Genomic DNA, 16,661 nt, shown 5'->3' on the forward strand with positions numbered 1-16,661 from the left:
CGACTGTCATAATGTTGCAGATTTCTATGGAACACCCCAAATTATTTTCGGGAGTTTAGCATTCGTCCCATGATAGAAGTTAGTCATTATGACCTCAAAATTCACTATGCAAAGTTTGAACGGTCCTTTTTATTTCACCCTGTATAGTAGAGTTTTTAAAGTATTAAAAGTTTCTTTTAATGCTCTTTTGGCGTGCGATTCCGCATGTTTTGTAATAATAATAAAAATTAGCCTATAATATGGAAATATTGCTTTTTAGATCTAGATAAATTAGATAGTGCACATACATATATGTAGGTAATAAAATAATAAAATTTATAATCTGAAAACTATCGATGATCAGATTCTGGTGATTCTTTATACTTGTGCTGCCAAATACTAGTGTCATGTTTGCGAATCTAATGATAGCCGACAAATTATAAAATTTACATCTCCATCTCCTTGGGCTTCTATACGTAAAGCAATTCTAATCAGCAGCATAATTTGACAGTTTGCTGATGATATCACGTCATACACCATTTATAATGTCGTTGATGTCACGCACAACAAGACTGACTGCGCTGTGCGAAAACTTGGCAGTAAAAATGTGCATACGTAAAATGCTCCCGATGGTAAATCCCTGTATTATAATATTTCTACAGAAGGACGAGCGATAGGTAAGGATAGGTTCGTTAGGTTGCTTCAGAAGCGACAAGAGCAAAGTGTCTAGAAATACGGGAGCCAACGGGGTCCCGTCGACTAACGGAAAGAAAAATCACATTCATGCTTCACATAATGCCTAGGAATTTCATGATATCGCATATCATATTACGATCGCCAACAAATATACGAATGCGCTTGAAAATTGATAGAAAACCTAGCGTGTTCCGTTCCATATCAACAATCCTTTCAGCTCCAATTTGCTTCCTAGAAATTGTATTTCCGGCGCACTGCGTGATATTTTCATGTTAATGTTTTTTATGTTTTTTGGCAGCACGGATAGATATAATTATAATCCTCATTACTGAATAGGAATCGATTCGAGATGATTTATCGGATCGATTAGGATCTGCGATTGTCGTTCGGCGCACTCGGTGGGTTAATTAACTCTGGGCTGGAGTCACGCGGTCGCCGCGTGGAAGGAAACAAGTAAACATCCTCCAATAACGAATTTTTGTTTTGCGGATAATTGGTGGACATATCGAGTCATCTAAATACTTGTTCTTTCCACATGTTCTAAAAATCTCCACTGAGTTACGAAACGGTACATATGTAAGTCAACAGAAAATTGAGTACATCATATTTAGGTATCTGGAGGAAGGATAGGTATCATACCTAAATGGGTACGCAAAGACCTCTCCATGGACATAAAAATGTATAGGTACATATAATCTTCGCTTTCTCTATCGCACTTGTATATTGAGCTCCCAGTTTCGTTGCAAACACAATTTAATTTTAGAATCGTTTAATTAAACGGATAAAATACTGCGTTTATACAGCGATAGGAATCAACCATTTAGTCGTGTTTCAGCTGATTAAAAATAAATAGATGAAACACATTTAGTTTGGTAGAAATCATTAGTATGGAACTATGGATGGACCATAATACAGTTTGAAACGTATTCAAAGCTAAATGAGGATTAGAAATAAACAGTAAACATTGCAGAAATATTTGTTTTATAGAAATAAAACCTCTTAATTTCATACGTCCACAGTAAACAGGAAGCTTGCATAAAAGTTAAGAGTTGCTAGTTGCTAAATAAAACCTAAGTCGTAAGTCGTTTTAAAAGTTTGTTTACGAGTACACGTACAGTGCAATGCAAGTAGCTATTTAATGAATATTGATCTTCGATTTATTGTGACATGCCGCCCGACGTTCCTCCCAGTGGTAGAAACAATGAACGTTTGCATGATGTGATTCTGGGCGTTTGAATGGGCCCGCCGAGGTTCCCCGTGTACAAACATTTCTGACACCTTGAATAGCAATCGACAAACAATTGGAACGTCCTTCCTTACCGGGAAAGGAAGTCTTTCCGTCCGCTGTAGCTACTTGTGAACAATCAAAATATCCTTGAAAGGATTAATTGCTGTTTATCTTTGTTTTGTTAGTTTAACAAGTTAATTCCGACAAAATTAAGGAAGGCAACAATAACAATCTTGGTCACTTGCAAGGGCCGTGCTTTGTTTCTCAAAATGATCGTACGAAATTTAACTTCTCAGTTCTCTAACTAAAATGGTTCTATTTAAAGTAAAAAACTATACTTCTGCCCGTAAAGTAGTCTGCGCTGAATAATGATGATGCTTAATAAATCATTTTTGAAAACACAAATTTATTGAGGCTAATTAAAAACAAATAATACTTGGCTTACTTGACTAATTCGTTTGACATAGATACCAGAAATAGACCGCGTCGCACTCGCTTATCCGAGAACAATATCAGCTAAATAAGATTAATCCCTTCCGTTCCGATCTAATTTTCACAGAACCCGGACGGATTCTAACATTTCCAAGAATTGGTTTTATCACAGAATAAATAAAATAATACACTTCCTATAAAACCGTACTTTAGTAACAGTTTAGGGACGAATCGCGGTGTCCAATTTGGCAGAAACCCTTAATTTGGCAGAAAATACATGGTCGTGAGTTCAAGCTTTCTCGGTGTTCACTGCTCAATAGTTCTAATGATTCTGATTCGGAAAAAATACAAAAAGAGGGTCAATGGCCATGTTCGTCAGGTTGAAAATTGTTCAGTTCAGGGCAATGCATCATCCACTATCCCTTTCGACTCTGTAGGTTTACTACTTAGCTTAAATTGTGCCGTGCCAACCCTAATAATTGCTAAGTAGCAAGCCGATCGAAGTCGATATTACCCAGTGCCCGACCACCGGTCTTGTATAACATTTTAAGCGTTTTTGATTGGCTTTGTCACCAATTGCGGGGGATGATACAACAGTATTCGTCTGCTCGTTGTTATATTTGATTAAGCTATAATTACATACCTAGTGTCTGTAATGAAGAATGACGCAAAACAGTTGAAACACTGGTTAAGTACAATTGTGTCTTTACAATATTCGGTATTTGTTTTTTTTTATGTTACGTTAAGTGCAAAGTCCATTATGAACGAAAAGTTTATCTTTTGTAAAATTTGCCTGTTTTGTAATTAGTTGAGAATTAAATCGTTCAATTTTATTTTTCGTTGAATTGGACACGTCGTAAGGTTCATTATCAGGAATCTGAAAGTTACAAGTTACAAGCGGAAGTCTCTTTCCAACTTGTTATATTAGACATTGACAACCACTTGTAAATTGTAAGTATTGTAACTTGTAGCTTCGAGAAATGGCGAACTGTCAAACCGTACGGGTTGTCATGGAAACACACTTGTAATACAAGGCTTGTACCTTTCGAGAAACGGGCCAACGGTATATCACTTTTAGTTAAATTCGAAACAGTATTTTTTCTTCGTTTCCATACATAATAAATAAATTAATAATTTCTGCAGATTGATACGTAATGTCTTTATTAAGAAATTTAAGCATAAATAAGTGTATAAAAACATACGAAATATATTCATTATTTTGAGAGAGAAATCAACTATTCATGTACTCATGTTTGATTCAAGTTCGCAGTCAGTTGGTCCATTTGTGTGCGTAGTTATTCCAAGGAAAACGGAAAATTTTGAGTCAGAGTTGCGCGTTTCAGTAAGGCTACTAAGGCTATATATTCACTGGGATCCTTTTAAATTACCTGCATTCAGAAAAATATACACACACAAAAATGTTTATAAATATAAAAGAAAAACTAAGACACGATATTTCAGCCGAGTTTGTTTACATATTTTATACATTTGTATTAGGTACGAGTATACTTACGGGAACAAAATACCTGAACACAACTCTAGTAGGTGTCATGAGCATAAAGTTGGTGTTTTCGCGTGCGTAAAGCGTGTTAAAAATATTTTTGTTCGCGATGTAAATGAAATCATTAACCGGGCAACTAAAATATTAAACGGGAAATTATGTCGGGCATACAATAATATAATTTGGCTGTGTTTTAATATTGTGGCGACAAAAAAATATATGAGCCTCAAATATCAAGCATCATTATTATTGAAAAAACGGCAGCAAAATTCAAGCGACAAAAATATTGCCGAGGAACATTAAACAATACTTTGGCGACTAAAATAATAATTGGCACCTAGTATTGTAAAGCGTAAGATTTTTAATATTTGGAGTCATATAGATGTTAGCACCTAAATATTTATACTTAGCTCATCGTTTAAAGTAGTATTTAAATTGCGGAGGCAACTAAAAAAATTATTGGGAAGTAGGTTTTCTTAAAACAGATATAAAATCGTTTCTTTATGGAAACGATGGTATCATCGAAAGATCAGCGCTGGAAGTCACCAGCAACACGCTGAGGTGAGGCCATTTCGTGGCACTTCATTCCTTTCTGTCTTGTTGTTATTATGTGTATTTTGTCTTGCCTGTGGTCACGAATAAATGTTTATTCTATTCAAACATCGTATTTGCGACCCGTAAACCACGGGTAGTATTTAAATATCTCACATCTAATATTTTCGAGCGAGTTGCAAGCGAGGGAACACGTACCAAATCATTTTATAATAAGTAAACAGCAAAAAGATCGTATGCTTGTTTGCCACCGACGTGGTATTAAAAAAAATGCCATGATAATCGTATAGTATAATATTACAAGAGCAGAATTATTTTCTGCTAGCAAAAAGTGGGTTAGGGTTAAGTTATTTTTTTAGTAGAATATAAGTCCTACCAGATTGGCTAAGTATAAAGTATGGCATAATTCTTAGGTACTTTGTATGCACAAAACAACGATAGCAAAAAGGAAATGAAATACAGTCCCAGAGGCATGCATCCCCAAGACACATGACTCGCTATCAAAACAGAAATAGGAAGAAGATGGACAACTTTTTACCGCCTAAATATTATGCAAACAAAAATCTACGGAAGTACTCTTAATTTAGAAGATTATTTTGCTCATTAACATTATGCCAGCATAAGATTCGATATTATAAAATCTGCGGAACGATTTATGCCAAAGCATATTCTGAGTAAGGTTTTCCTGCCAAAAAAATTAATATTTCAGAGTGATGTTAAGACTGCGTATGGCCAGCCTTAGATTGGATAGAGTAAACGTCATGAAAAGTTAAATTAATTGTATAGACGGCTTGGGATCCAGTAGTACATCTGATAATGGAACAAGCACGACGAAGGCTGTGAGGCATTTGTGTTGTATGGTGTTGGACATTTGCAGTTTGTTTCTTTGTCAATTTTGTGTAGATTAATTGGTTAATTTTTTTTTTTTAACAGAGTAATGGTAAAAATTTTTTGAATATTGTATAACTAGCTTTATTAATAGTGTGTGAACCTGCCTTAGAAATCTAGATTATTTGTGGTCATGGTTCGTTAATATTTCTTGTAAGTGGGTAGCTTTTGCACATTTTAATTTTTCCTCAGTCACCCGTTGACCACGAACGCTGTAAAGAGTTCGAAACGTCGCGATGTATTTTAAATTCATTATACGCGATTTAATCCGTTTCCATAGTTTTATTTCATGTATAGACGAAGTTGCCAGCACTCCCAAACACCTAGTTTCTTACCCATAAGTATAATATTTTGTCGACCGTTATATTTTATAAGAATCCTTTTTTTTATTAAAATGACAGCTCAGGTGATGAGTGCCGATGTATAAATTTTAAATGTACTTTTTATGTTAATTTGCTTTATAAATATTTTAAAAGAACTGTATATTTTATATTAATAGACAGCCGTTTTCCTATTAAACTGTATCTCTTAAATTGTTTCCAATATAATAATTCAGTTGCCAAATAAATAGTTGGTACTCGCGTCTGAATAAACCGTAGCCGTAATGACATTAAAATGCTACCTCATATTTAAATATTTTGAGGCCCCATTTTAGTCGCCAAACTATTATTTTTGATACCCATTTCTATGGTTATTTAGTCGCCCGGTTAAATACGTGCCAAATCAAATGTAGGTATATGGAAAATGCTATACAGGTACAGAAGCTGGTGGAATCTTGGATCTACATTCTACATTATTCATACAAACTTTTATTTTGTTGTCATATTTTTCCCGTCACATTATATTAAATCTGATACAATAAGACCATAGCTGGGCATGTTAACTTCGTTAATCGTTAAAAAAAAAGTTAACTTCGTTAATCGTTACCTTGAAGTCAAATTTATATCAGTAACGCTCACGTATTATTTTATTGTATTATGTTACCAATTCAGCGATAGGTCAAAAGTCAAAACGAAATTTATCAAATTTGTTTATTAAAACGTTTATATTTACTTGTAATTTATATGAATATACTGACAAAGTGGCTTCTAGAACAAAGTTTTTTCAAATATTATCGTTTTGATAATGTGGTCATAAATTATGCTCCAATTAGCGGCCCTACATACCTAGCACTGCAATGTTGGTAAAAAGCGAAGCAAAGAGAACAATACTAGAATATAATTTCGTATTTTTAACGATCGACATGTCAGTACCGTTTGTTTTTCTCCGTCACATTATATTAAATCTGATGTATAAAATAAGATGGAATGGATTCTTATATTCTTCCTCTTTTGTTACCTGCATTCGGAATGCAATGGAAATCTACACATACTGTTGTACATATCACTTACTTATACCTACACAATTTTGTTTACATCTGCCAGAAAAATAGAAATCGTTTCAGCTATAGCTGTCTCATCGATTGGTTTCACCACGGCAAGTCATTATTTGTATACGAAACAGGAAGTAATGCCAATAAAAATACGGAATCTATTTTTTTTTAAGTATAGTATTTTTTTAACGCATACCATGACTTATTCGATAAATTACAATGTTGAAATAAAGGACATCAATCGCTTGAATACGTATCTAGTATTCAAATTATGTGAAACGGTATTCTAATGAAACTGGCTAATGATGTAAGGTGAGGCAAGTTTAGGAGGGTCGCGCCCGTGAACTAGCCGCGGCCGCCGTAAAAATGTAAACCGACTAAAAATACCTCACCATGACTCACTGGTGCTGTCTAGCATAACATCTTTCAAAACAAACGTGAACTGTAACGCGACCTTTATGAATAATGCTTTTCGCTTTGTTTAAGGTATGTGTATGTAAACATTGTACATCTACCGGTCTAATGCCTTCACTGAACCTTGTTATTGTTAATCAAAATTAGAAAAAAGGATTTTTTCCCGGTTTCTACTCACTAGATACCTCCAATCCTCCTCCTCTGGAATTCCATATTGTGTTTATGGCCGGCCTGCTGTAATATTTTGCTTTTGATAAAAATCGTTTTCGTTGACTAATCGATTGATTTTGGAGTTCTTGTTGCTCCGATCATATATATTTTAATCTTAGGTTTATCAGTTTTAAGTCTCAAAAGCTGATATGTTTTCTAACTTTTCATTTTCCATACACATTTTTTATTTTCCATACACATTTACATTTTTTATTTTTGTAAATTGTAAGAATCGTTTTCAATAGACGACCTGCCTTTAAACCCGTATCAGCTCTGCGGCTTGCGAGATTTACACTAGCAATTCCTATTGCCGCGATATCTGCAAAATTGACGTTCACTTTACAGCTAAAAGGTTCCTGAGGCGTAACATCTAAAACGTAGACGCCCTTGAACGGATTCGCAATATAATGTTGAACGTGTTGATCCTGTGTTTTTTAAAGAATATTGCTCGGATTTTTACTATTATCTAGTTACCAGGAATTATATGATTGGAACCGTCTTCGTACTTAAGTACCTAGTGGAAAATAAAGGTTTTTATTAGTATTAATTACCTAATATGGTCTTCGGTTACCGCGATAGTTACTCATGAAATAAAACTATAGAAACGGATTAAATCGCGTATAAAGAATTTAAAATACATCCCGACGTTTCGAACTCTCGAAGACTCTCGAAGACTCTCGTCGGGATATATTTTAAATTCACTATACGCGATTTAATCCGTTTCCATAGTTTTATTTCATTAATTACCTAGTTCATTTTAGACGTTATTATAAGTAGGGATTGAACACCGGTAGATGAGATTAAATAGTAGTCCGCTGGAACTGCGTTTATATTCGTTACCCTTTGTCGATTTTCTCTTGGGCTCGTATGGGCAAAAAATAGCAAAAAAATCGCACTATTTGTAAGTGCGATAGCTGGGACGGCCCGATGTTTTATCTAGTGTTTCATTTATCGCGCGATCATGATTGCCCTGCAGGTCATTTTTTATTTATTTTTCGATGACGATTTGGTATGTTATGTACCTGATAATGATTTTCTGTTTTTCTTGCCAACAGGTCATGGAGACGAAAAACATGATCTACATAGTATCAGAATACGCCAGCAAAGGAGAGATCTTTGGTAAGTAGGTATGCCAAGAACAATAGACTTAAATATATGTTTCTTTATTCACATTTTTCGTCGGGTTCCAACCACGGGCTTTTGATTGATGACATGTATTAGCAGCGATGGCTTTGTGTTGTTTGATGGCCGATTTATCACGTGTTTGGAAATACTGAACAGGATTCATTAATTACCTGTCGCCTGCAACGATACCTTCGTCCGATAGCTATAATACAAATGTATTCAAAACGAACATAGTTTATATTACTGTTATGGTCGGGAATAAAGGGAAACCCGTTTTAATGGTGTTACGCAATGAGCGTTTAATAATATTACCTATTAAAGACTAACCCCCTTATTCATAAACATACTCAAAAGTTATCAAGCCGATAAAGTTCGTTTGTCCTTTTCTACCACACCTAATATACGCCGGAAAGGGACAAACGAACTTTATCGGCTTGATAACTTTAGAGTACGTTTATGAATAAGGGTGTTAGCAGGCAATTTCTATTCCTGTCGCGGTGCAGGCGTAACCTATATAATGTATAACACGCGGAACAGAAGGAATACTTCTGGTAAAATCGTATTCCTTAATTTAATCCATTTTAGGTCTATGGTTCGAATTTCGAATTCTCCACTCCCGAAAAACGATAAGGACGATTTCACGATGGACAGGAAGAGTAAGCTATAACTGAAAATACACCTGCGTACAAAGGTACAGTACAACCTAAGAGTAGCTATCCAAGTAAGGTATCTTATTTTTCCTGAACTATGTGCGTCATAGTGTAGGAAGAAACTAAATTAGACAAGGGCCAGATGGAATGCGACTGACATTACCTTCACTCGAATTCCTCGCCTTTAACGTCATCTGGAGAAGCTACCGCGGACGTAAACGGTTACGACATGACAGGACGTCACTTTATGCTTATTTTATTGACTTTATTGTACCGTAAAGAACCGTAGTTATTGTATTATCGGCAGAAACCTTAGTTTTTTTTTCTTGAATACTCGAGGCGCTCATTGCGTACTTTAGAACTCTACGCACGTATTTAAATAATATTGAAAGTCCCCAATCTCGATACCCAATTTCCTTTCTATCAAATAAGTTGTAAAGGTGCCTCGTTCCCAATTGTGTTCAGTGGGTTCAAACACAAAGTGCTTATTAGGGACTTGTCAAACAGAACGCTTTTAATTTAAATTTCCAACTTGCAATACCTGTTTGGATAATTTGATACTCGTGATGACGTGGACATCTTTTTTTTTTATTATTTATTTATTAAAATAAATGTATACAGCTTATACAAGTACAGTGTCCCACAAAACAGTTTCCACGGTTTGACTGTTGGATCGTGCAGTCTCTACTCTCTTATATTATAAAATAATCTATAGTATTAAATACTTGGGTATGATAAACTATTTCTATACACAATTTATGAGGTAACTACGCAGCTTTTTACCAAATTTAACTTTGTTGGCTTCCTGTCTGATGTCAGTGGGCAGGCTGTTGAGTATGTAGGGAAGGCGTTTGTGAAGACATCTATCGCCGTAGTAGTTAGTGTCCCTCGGCACAACAAACTTGCCCGCAGACACCGACCTGGTTCCTCAAACATCGTTAGAGTGTAACTGGGTATGCTCTCGACTGCCACGGTTGTTGTAAAAAATTAAATATTTATGCTTATGGCTCACCGGAAGAATATTACATATTTTGAACAAATTTCTGTAGTCTTTTTTATTTTTATCTCTAGTATATAATAGTATATTTAGTAAGGCTACGTCTTCTCAGAAAATATAATCGGTACTTTCCGGTCCCTTACTGGCTATTAACGGTAGGTACCAGGATACCATTAATGAATATGTGAAAAATAATGCTTTACTAACGGAATTGGGTAGAGAACGAAATCTAAAGCATCGATCATTTTATTTCATTGTTTTCTAACTTTCTATACACTTGCGTGCTCAGAACCGAACTAAATTAAACCATTCCCTCCATAAATCCGGACGCCCAAAAGCGTAACCTCGAAATCGATTAAGGGCGCTCCGCGATCGTGGCTTCGACCGTGACGTCAGACGCCTGGGCGTGACGTCACCACCGTGGGGCGCGCAAGGGTTAGGGGCGGGGGAAGTAATTTCGCAGACAGCTGACTACATTCTCCCAAAAAACGAAACGCCATTTGTGGAATAAAATGTTGACGTATTGGCAATAGATTGGAATGGTGTTGGTAGGTACCTACACGCACGACGTTGATCAGAAAAGGGTTTGAATGAGACTTAGTCAGCAAAATACAGGCTCTGAGAATGAATCACAACCACAACATAATTGACCAAAGAGCAAGCCGAATGTTTTTTATTAACAATTACTTATTACGATACGATTGTGAATGATGTTTCCATCTGATCATTATCAAATATTTTTTTCCTTTCAGTAAATCCGTTTATTTTTGGTTTTGCGTTATTAACCACAGAATAATCATAATCCACTGAGGTCTAATTTTGGTTTCAGTATCCGTTTGTGTTGCTGTTTATTGACTTAAGTACAAGTAGCAAAACCAGTATTTATGAAATCATATAGTCCATAGTTCCATACTTAGTTACTTATTACTTACTAATATTATAAATGAGAAAGTGTGTGTGTCTGTTTGTTTGTCCGTCTTTCACGGCAAAACGGAACGACGAATTGAAATGATTTTTAAGTGGAGATAGTTGAAGGGATGGAGAGTGACATAGGCAATTTTTTGTCTCTTTCTAACCGCTCACTTCTCGAAAATGGGGGTTGAAAGATTGTATGGAGCATTCCGTAGTTTTCGACTAACGCGAGCAAAGCCGCGGGCAAAAGCTAGTTTCTTATAAAACAGAACATGAGCGTAATTGAATTTTAGTTGCTTATACTTTAGTTACCGTGAAATCACTTTGCTCAAAATTCCCTTATCAATATTCTTAGCTGATTGTTTAAACGCTATAGAATCAGCCTATTCCATTGATTGAAGCGATTTTTAGGGTTCCGTAGTCAACTAGGAACCCTTATAGTTTCGCCATGTCTGTCTGTCCGTCCGTCCGTCCGTCCGCGGATAATCTCAGTAACCGTTAGCACTAGAAAGCTGAAATTTGGTACCAATAAAATGGAAAAAAATGTTTTATTAGGGTACCCCCTATATGTAAAGTAGGGGCTGATATTTTTTTTTATTCCAACCCCAACGTGTGATATATTGTTGGATAGGTATTTAAAAATGAATAAGGGTTTACTCAGATCGTTTTTTGATAATATTAATATTTTCGGAAATAATCGCTCCTAAAGGAAAAAAAAGTGCGTCCCCCCCCCTCTAACTTTTGAACCATATGGTTAAAAAATATAAAAGAAATCACAAAAGTAGAACTTTATAAAGACTTTCTAGGAAAATTGTTTTGAACTTGATAGGTTCAGTAGTTTTTGAGAAAAATACGGAAAACTACGGAACCCTACACTGAGCGTGGCCCGACACGCTCTTGGCCGGTTTTTTAGGGTTCCGTAGCCAAAATGGCAAAAACGGAACCCTTATAGTTTCGTCATGTCCGTCTGTCCGTCTGTCCGTCTGTCCGTCTGTCACAGCCGATTTACTCGGAAACTATAAGTACTACAGTGATGAAATTTGATGGGAATATGTGTTGTATGAACCGCTACAAAATTATGACACTAAATAGTAAAAAAAAGAATTGGGGGTGGGGCCCCCCATACATGTAACTGAGGGATGAAAATTAGTTATTATGCCACGAAGCATCAATTTAAAAACAATTTCTATTCGATATCATCAATCAGGACTTCAGGACAATAATATGTTACTCTTTGAAGGCTGCGAAAATATGGGACGCCCTCTTATGTCTTTACAAATAAGATCGTATCAGATAATTTTGCTCCCTTTGTTGTATAGGTACTATACAGGGTGTATTTTGATAGCGGGTCAGTAAGGGCAGCTACGCGAAAATGGTCTAAGGAGACCTTCCCTAGATTTCAAATTGACGAAAAATGGCATTTACTGATTTTGGAAAAAATATACAGGGCAGGGAAAAAGGGCATTTTTGACAAACTTTTTTTTTGACGCCAACCGATTCCATTCCTATCTAGGATCAAAAGCTTCTATGGACCCAAAAAAAATTTAGGCTAGAAAAGTTACAAATCGCGAAAAACTTTTTCCATACAATTTGTATGATTTTTTTTTCACATAGTGTATTTCTGCTGCCAATCGATTCCATTCCTATTCAGTATCGATAGTTTCTTTGCGCTCAACTTGCGGTAATGTACTAATAAAGAGCCACAACATGAAGAAAACGTTTTCCACTTTTTCCTATACTAAATTATTATTATTATTTGTCTGTCTTTTCCATATCTCGGGACCATGGGGTCCCGGACCTTTGGGAGGCATGCGTGGGGCCGAAGCCAACAGCACAGAGGCCCTTTTAGACATTTTAACTAAAGGCAAGGATACACGTGGCGGATACTTATTATTTGGAGCCTGTCGTGTACCACTGCTGGGCAAAGGCCTCCAAGGAGATAGTAAAATGGATGGAAAATGTATCCATTGATTATCCTAAGCAAATATTGATAGTGAATAGGAATGGAATCGATTGGCATCAAAAAACACCAATTTCACAAACTATAGCTATTAGTAGGTAAATTTAATATAAAATTATCAATGTTATTTATGGTTGACATTTATTAGATTTTATTCTGTTTTTAGTATAATTACTTTAGTTTTATTATTTCAGTTTGTCATTATTGAATGTTGTAATTTAGTTTTTGTATTTTTATTTTTGACTTGTGTTGTTTTGACATTGAATTGTAATTAATATCAGTCCTTTTTCGCCCACTGCTGAGCATTTAGAGAAATGCTCAGCAGTGGGCTAAACTAGAAGAGTCTAGTACACCACTTTTCCCGGCCCTAGTCTCACCCGCAATTTTCAGGATTTTCTCCATAATCTTCAAAATAAAATTCTAAACAATAACGACAAGAGGGAAGTGTTACACTTAAATTTCCACCGAAGTAATATCAATTAAACACTCAATAGTCAATCCTAACGAACGCCGGTGGTCCTGCTGTTTACGTCCATGAATGGACCACACTATAATCGCACCTGCATGGCTGATGTCATTCGGTCTCGAAATTAGCAAATAAGCGTGCGTTTCCGGGCACTCTTGTTACAACCCATAACATACAATATTTACCATGTGGTCTTATAACAAAAGCGTTGGCTTCCGTAGTGAAAAACTGCTGTTGGATGCGACATAATGTTTTGAAAAAAAAATATTTTAAAAAGTTCGTTATAAAATATTAGATCAGCGGCTGACGCTCGCACCATTACATTTAATAAGTTTAAAATAAAATATGAGGAAACACCTTGATTAAAATAAAACTTCATTACTAAGAGGGCCGCGTCCCTGGGTCGAAATAACTTAGTTTATCAAGTTTACGGTATGCAAAGTATCTGATACTGAAACGAGTATATTTATGTGAATATTATGTATAATTATAGGGTCTCAACTCTCAATATAGTTTGACTCTTGGCCACTTTAATATAGTCAAGAGGAGTTATAAAACTTATAAACATCGCTAAGATATTAAGGTAATTTTTGTGACCTGGGACCCGTTTCTCGAAAGCTACAAGCCTTGTATTACAAATGTGCGAACTGTCAAACCTTTCGAGAAACGGGCCACTGGGGTCCATTTCTCAAAACTGAAAGTTACAAGTTACAAGCGGAAGACTCTTTCCAACTTGTCATATTAGACATTGACAACCGCTTGTAAATTGTAACTTGTAGCTTCGAGAAATGGGCCCCTGACCTCAGACTACACTGCTTATAAGTAATAACATTTGTTCGTCGTACGTCCGTAAATATTGTACTCTCGTCATTACGAGAACAAATATTATTTTAAATCACGGAGAACCTGTTACATTTACATAACAATACGCCATTTATATTTGAAATATCTTCCTACAAAACTAGAAAGAAACCTGGACCAAATTTAATCAAGTATATTTCCTTACAGACTACATCGCTCGCTACGGGCGGATGGCTGAGCAGGCGGCGCGGCGGAAATTCTGGCAGATCCTGTCCGCGGTGGAATACTGCCACGAGAGGCGGATAGTACATCGAGATCTCAAGGTTTGTGTCTACAAAACCGCCTGCAGGTATTCGTTTTCGCCGGACGCCGGACCGTGTTACACGACTTTAGTTTTTAACCCCCCACGCAAAAACGACGGGGTGTTATAAGTTTGACGTGTCTGCCTGTCTGTGTATGTGTCTGTCTGTGGCATCGTAGCTCCCGAACGGATGAACCGTTTTAGATTTAGGTTTATTTTGTTTGAAAGCTGAATTAGTCGGGAGTGTTCTTATCATATAATCAGAGAAGCATGAAACAACAATATCCTACTTGTTGTGTAAAAGATCATTCAGTTTTCAAGTTTTTTCGTTATGTTTTTGGGAGGCGCGAAACTTGATGGTTGAGAACCGTTGGCTTAGTTTAATCTTGTGCTCGTAAAATTTTATGCTCAATACAGGTCACAAAAATCCGGACCCTGTCTTATCTAAGTATTTTACGAGATAGGTACATGTACAGTCAACCAATTGGAACCCTAGGCCATTCTACAACCATCATGTCAAAATGACAAGCAGTAAGAGATTTCTTACAATCTGATTTATAACGTCACTATGTCATATTTCTACAGTGGCCTAGGGTTCCAATTGTTTGACTGTACATACTTTATTCGTGAAAAAATGTTGGAGTCTGACGAGTCTGTTTAGTTAATCGTTTGAATCAGGCGTTACTTTGCGGAAATCCGTGATAAATTGATAATTAAAATCTAGAACATTTTGATTCTGTTTACGTTCATATAAATACTTAAACATACATATGTACAGTGGGCCAAGAAAGTGGTCTGCCAGTTTTGACAAAAGTTTCTGTGAGCTCTAACGATCGCTAAGGTTCACTAACACATGGCATGACGTAAGTATCATAAATAGACAGAGCAATTGTCACTGACATATTATTATTGCAATGGGAAATCGACCTTGTTGTCTCATGACGTTCAAACGAACCTCAACCGTAGGGTGGTAAACCACATTTTTGGACTGTACCTACGTACTATTGTCATTAAAGTTTAATTGACTAATGGCAGGTTACATAACTTTCCATTCTAATTAAATTATAGACGGTCATGTGTAAAATTCAACAAGCTATTTAATACCAAAATTGATGAAAATGAGCGATCAAAAACTGATTTCAGCGACCACCAGCTCCAACAAGCAGCAGACCGGATTAATTTAATTACCCACTATAAAAGCTGCACAGTATTTCATAAGCTGTTATTTTGGAATTGTTTGAGGCTGCATTTTATTATCCTCCATTTTCGAGCAAAATATCTGCGCTTTGTATACAGACAAACATTGGCTTATTAGCCTGCTTTTTATTCAGCAATAAACTACATTATGCGGTCGCTGTGCTTGTTATTATTATATAACAAAGGAGCTAGTCAAATTATTGATTTAATAGTACATTACGATACGATACAAGTGCGAATAAAATTAAGCGAATTTCCTTTTCACACGTGTATCGTACGACGTTTTTCAGTAGGTACAGATGGCCTTCCGAAGTTTCGACCTGACAAGACCAACATCTGTAGGTACTGAAATAGTATAATACGATACAAGTGCAGAAAAAAGATCTTCCTCTTTTTCGCACTTGTTGCTACTGTAAGGAATGTAATTGAAAACGTCATAAATTTAATAGACATTTTACATTATTGATGATAATATCCATTTTCTGACCTAATGTGGACACAAAATATCACATATTACATTCGCATTCAATCAATTTCTGCACGTCCGAAAAACTCGCTACACCAAGTTTGTTGAATGAGAAAACTTTTTCCATCTAGGCGGAGAACCTGCTATTGGATGCGAATATGAACATCAAGATCGCAGACTTCGGGTTCAGTAACTACTACGCGACAGGAGAGCTGCTGGCCACGTGGTGTGGCTCCCCGCCATACGCTGCGCCGGAGGTGTTTGAAGGCAAACGGTACACCGGGCCGGAGATCGACATATGGGTACGATATTACAATTTCTATTTATATCTACTATGCCTTCAAATGAAGGCCGATGTTGATTTAAAAATCTGATAAGGCTTTCATCTTGTTTTGATACGACGATGGGTTCGTTATTGATATAAGAGATTGTGTCCATAACAAATTCAGATCAACACATTTTGAAACGGTGACTGTATGGTGTATTCGTTATACATATACATACAGCCGCGGTA

The 16,661-nt window shown here is 36.2% G+C and overlaps 1 protein-coding gene across 3 annotated transcripts in view; it reads left to right on the forward strand.

Moving 5' to 3' along the window:
• Positions 1 to 16,661, forward strand: part of LOC125235223 (serine/threonine-protein kinase SIK2) — a 70,809-nt gene that overhangs the window by 33,611 nt on the left and 20,537 nt on the right. The window contains exons 3-5 of one of the 3 annotated variants that reach the window (XM_048141707.1): positions 8,328 to 8,391; positions 14,391 to 14,506; positions 16,279 to 16,449. In XM_048141707.1, the coding sequence (XP_047997664.1) occupies positions 8,328 to 8,391; positions 14,391 to 14,506; positions 16,279 to 16,449 (351 nt within the window). Of the gene's footprint in view, positions 1 to 8,327; positions 8,400 to 14,390; positions 14,507 to 16,278; positions 16,450 to 16,661 lie in introns of those variants that run through there. The other 2 variants (XM_048141708.1, XM_048141709.1) reach the window with 2 other exon arrangements.

The sequence above is a fragment of the Leguminivora glycinivorella genome, chromosome 17, assembly GCF_023078275.1.
Source record: "Leguminivora glycinivorella isolate SPB_JAAS2020 chromosome 17, LegGlyc_1.1, whole genome shotgun sequence".
NCBI lineage: Eukaryota > Metazoa > Arthropoda > Insecta > Lepidoptera > Tortricidae > Leguminivora > Leguminivora glycinivorella.